The sequence below is a fragment of the Haplochromis burtoni genome, unplaced genomic scaffold (genome assembly GCF_018398535.1).
Source record: "Haplochromis burtoni strain Fernald_Lab_line unplaced genomic scaffold, NCSU_Asbu1 Contig_3, whole genome shotgun sequence".
NCBI classification, from domain to species: domain Eukaryota; kingdom Metazoa; phylum Chordata; class Actinopteri; order Cichliformes; family Cichlidae; genus Haplochromis; species Haplochromis burtoni.
In genome coordinates, this window is record NW_024582364.1 from 687338 (window position 1) to 690918 (window position 3581).

General features: G+C 43.1%; 1 protein-coding gene across 4 annotated transcripts in view; it reads left to right on the top strand.

The window, feature by feature from the left end:
- Nucleotides 1-861: 861 nt before the first annotated feature.
- tal1 (T-cell acute lymphocytic leukemia 1) overlaps nucleotides 862-3581 on the top strand; it is a 5265-nt gene continuing 2545 nt past the window's right edge. The window contains exons 1-3 of one of the 4 annotated variants that reach the window (XM_014333011.2): nucleotides 862-1191; nucleotides 2498-3073; nucleotides 3413-3531. In XM_014333011.2, coding sequence (XP_014188497.1) covers nucleotides 2535-3073; nucleotides 3413-3531 — 658 coding nt within the window. In that variant the 5' untranslated portion in view covers nucleotides 862-1191; nucleotides 2498-2534. The other 3 variants (XM_014333015.2, XM_042218900.1, XM_042218882.1) reach the window with 3 other exon arrangements.

Sequence of the window (3581 nt, forward strand, 5' to 3'; positions counted from 1 at the left end):
TATCTATCTATCTATCTATCTATCTATCTATCTATCTATCTATCTATCTATCTATCTATCTATCTATCTATCTATCTATCTATCTATCTATGCTTCAATCATCCTGCTCATTTGGTTAAATGCGCTTATTTTCTACTTTCGCAAAGTGTTTTGAAATGTGTTAAAAATCCGTTATTAGGATGTACCTGCCACCATTTATGCTCTACTGAATGTACTCTGATAGCATGTCACCGTTGATGCTCTGCTCGTTTATCTGATGTGACCAGAAGCCGATCCGCTTTTATCTCCCCGAGCCACGACTCCCCACGGACCCGGGGGAACCGCCGGCCCCATCCCCAACATTTCCAATGGCACACACACACACACACACACACACACACACACACACACAAAGCACATTTTATTATGAACGTGTTTATCGATAAAGAAATAGTGTCACATTCAATTAATAGTGTCAAAATGATTAGACCACCTCATTTTTACCAGCCCATTGTATCAGTGGCGCATTCATCCTTGGGGCGCAGAAATGGATATGGATTAATGGGCAGAATAAACTGAACAAAAAAAAATAAAATAATATAAATAATACAAAAAGAAAAAAGGTAGAGGGCCCTCTGTTATTATCAGTTATCTTATTGCAGGATAAATGAGCTTAGCGGAAAAAAAAACCTTTGTTGAAAATATAAATAGGTCAAAAGCTTAACCTGAGCTTTTGTTTATTGCGTAAAAAAATAAAAAATTAAAATTAAAACACCTCAACTGTAGCTCAGGCTACACTACACCACCTCACGTTGATACAGGCCGTTGCGCTGTGCCTGTTTGCTTCTTTTTTTTTAAATGCTTTGCCCTCCACAAGACTATATAGCCCACGACAGCCAAATAATAATGAATCATTTCATAAATAATGGGTTTAGGGGCTTATCGGGAATGAAGAGGCCGCTGCCGTGCGCTTATCTCACTCGGCCACATTGCGGCCTGTGTTCCGCTCCCCATACTGAGGGAGCGCACTGGATGCGGCGAGGAATAACTCAGCTACACACATACGCATACACACATATGCACACGCACACACATACACACACTACTCCACAACTGGTAGAGAGAGAAAAAAAAAGAAAAACCTCAGACATGGATGACCCACTCACAAAATGGCTCCACTTACACAGTAACATCAACAACACGGCTGGAACGGTAAGTCCCCCCAAAAACACATCTCTTCATTTAAACCAGCGCATTTTTCGCTCTGTACGCGGTAATTTGAGCGCGTACGTCTTGGTTTTATTGCTGTAATGAGCGACATTTTTAGCCTATATTTTCTGCTATTGTCCGATCGGATGGTTGGAGTCTACGGCATGAAATAACGGATGCGAGGCCTGCTGGAGAATTCCCAGAAATTATGGTGCGTTTTCTTTTTTAATTTTCCGTCTGCCGTTCGTTTAAAAGGAAAAACATTTCCAGGAAATTTATCAAATGAGTTACATCTGAAACACCTGAAACTGGTCATTGTGGGAAACTCCTGATGTTCGGTGTTAACACCAGCACTAATATGGCCTTACCCTCGATAAAACAAAACAAAAAAAAAAATTAGACAACCTGCTATTAATTCTTTGCGCGTGAAAACGATCCCGTTCGAGCATTTTTTGGACTATTATTTTTCATTTGCAAGGGGAGGAAGGAAAAGCAGAAAGGTGGATTTTTATTTTTCTTATTTTTTTAACTTCGACGAATAGTGGTCATTATCAACCTTCCTTTTAGTCCTCGCATCCACAGCTTTCCTCCGCGAAAATGATGCTTCTAATATCCGATCTTATAATTAACGCGGACATCTAACGTCCCTGTAAGATATAGGCGTAACGCCTTAACTGTAGCAGTGAAGGCCATGCAAGCGTTTGATAAGAGCTTCATAATAGCAATAAAACAAACAGGAGCAGACAAGACTCCTAATAAAATAAATACAATAACGGGTTACACCTGCAGCTGTAAATTAAATGGTGACAAAATAATCAACCGTGGAAATTTCAAACAAAATAAAATCCAGTGAGCCCTGAAAAGAATTCATCGTGTTTCTATTTAGCTTGAAAACACTCTCACCTTGGATAGTTTGAGAAATAATGGTTTGATCCTGGAAAACTGCGAGATGTTTGAATGTGATGGTCATAGAGTGCCGAGTTATTTCTTTGTCATGGAACAATATCACAGGAAAATCTTTGACCTTTTCTTATTCAATTTGAAAAATGTAGAATAAATTGTGTCACCTGAGGGGGGGTCATCTAATTGCTAATTCAATTTGCTAATTTAAGCTTTACAGTATTCATATCATTTACAGTTTAAGAACAGTACTTTGAATAAGGATACGAGCCAGGATAATAGCTCGGTGATGATGTTTTATTGTTAATTTTCTTTAGGCTTGCGTGGACAGCAAATGCGTGGTTATATCTGACATTTTGCCACAAACGATGCACTGAACTATGGATTAATCGAGGGAAATCTCATTTAGGACGTAGTGGACTCTAGCGAGTGGTGACGGCATAAAAATGATGGAAAAGCGGCAACAGGAGCTTTGTCCCGAAAGTCCCGATGCAGGGTCCGGTCCTAATAAACGGGAGGACTCCGCCATCATCTCCAGACAGAACGGATGCAAGGAGGACGGGGAGCCGAGGAGAGAGGAGGGGGAGGAGGAAGAAGAGGAGGATGATGAGGAGGAGGAGAGGGGAGGGAGCTTCAAGGGGGTTGAGGAGACGGATGACGTTCCTCTGCAGAACTCGAACAACGGGACCAGCATCAGCATCATCATCAACGGCGTTGCCAAGGAAACTGCCTCTCACAACGCCCTTGACCTGAAAAGGGAAGTGCCGGTGATCGAGCTCTCCAGGGGGGACGCTATAAAAGCGGTGCAACAGAGGACTGAGAGCCATTTGGTGCCGATCACGGAACTTCGCAGACCTCCACCGCTGCCGCTGCCGCCGCCGCAACGAGACGACGCTCGAATGGTCCAACTGAGCCCAAACGCGTTCCCTGTCCCAGCGCGGGCGATGCTCTACAACCTGGCACAGCCTCTCGCCGCCATCAACAGGTAAAGGCTGAAGGAAGGGGGGGGGGGGAATCAAAACAAAAAACATACAGTTTCATGAATGCACATAGAAAGTTTGATGGTTATTAGACACAATTATGCCTTTCTATAAAAGGATAGGGGACAAGATGCTTTTTGTATTACTGAGGTTACGTTATGTTTACATTATTGAGCATGTGCATATGTGACAGATGTGTGTGTGTGTTTGTGTGTGTGTGTGTGTCCTGCTGCAATGAGTGGAGAGCATTAGATCTTTTAGAAGCAATGAAGGAAACTGTGTACAGTGGAATTCATGTGCCCTAATGTACCTGTGCACCTTTTGTCTCCTTTCTGTTGACATAGTCTCGGAGGAGAGTCGGAGCAGTACAGCATGTACCCCAGCAACAGGGTAAAGCGCCGCCCGGCGCCTTATGAGGTTGAACTCGACGAGGGTAGGCGCATTTTAGATCTTTATAAGTATGGTAAGATGCACTTCTGCCGTGTCCTCCTTCTGCCAGTTTAGTCCCCCCCC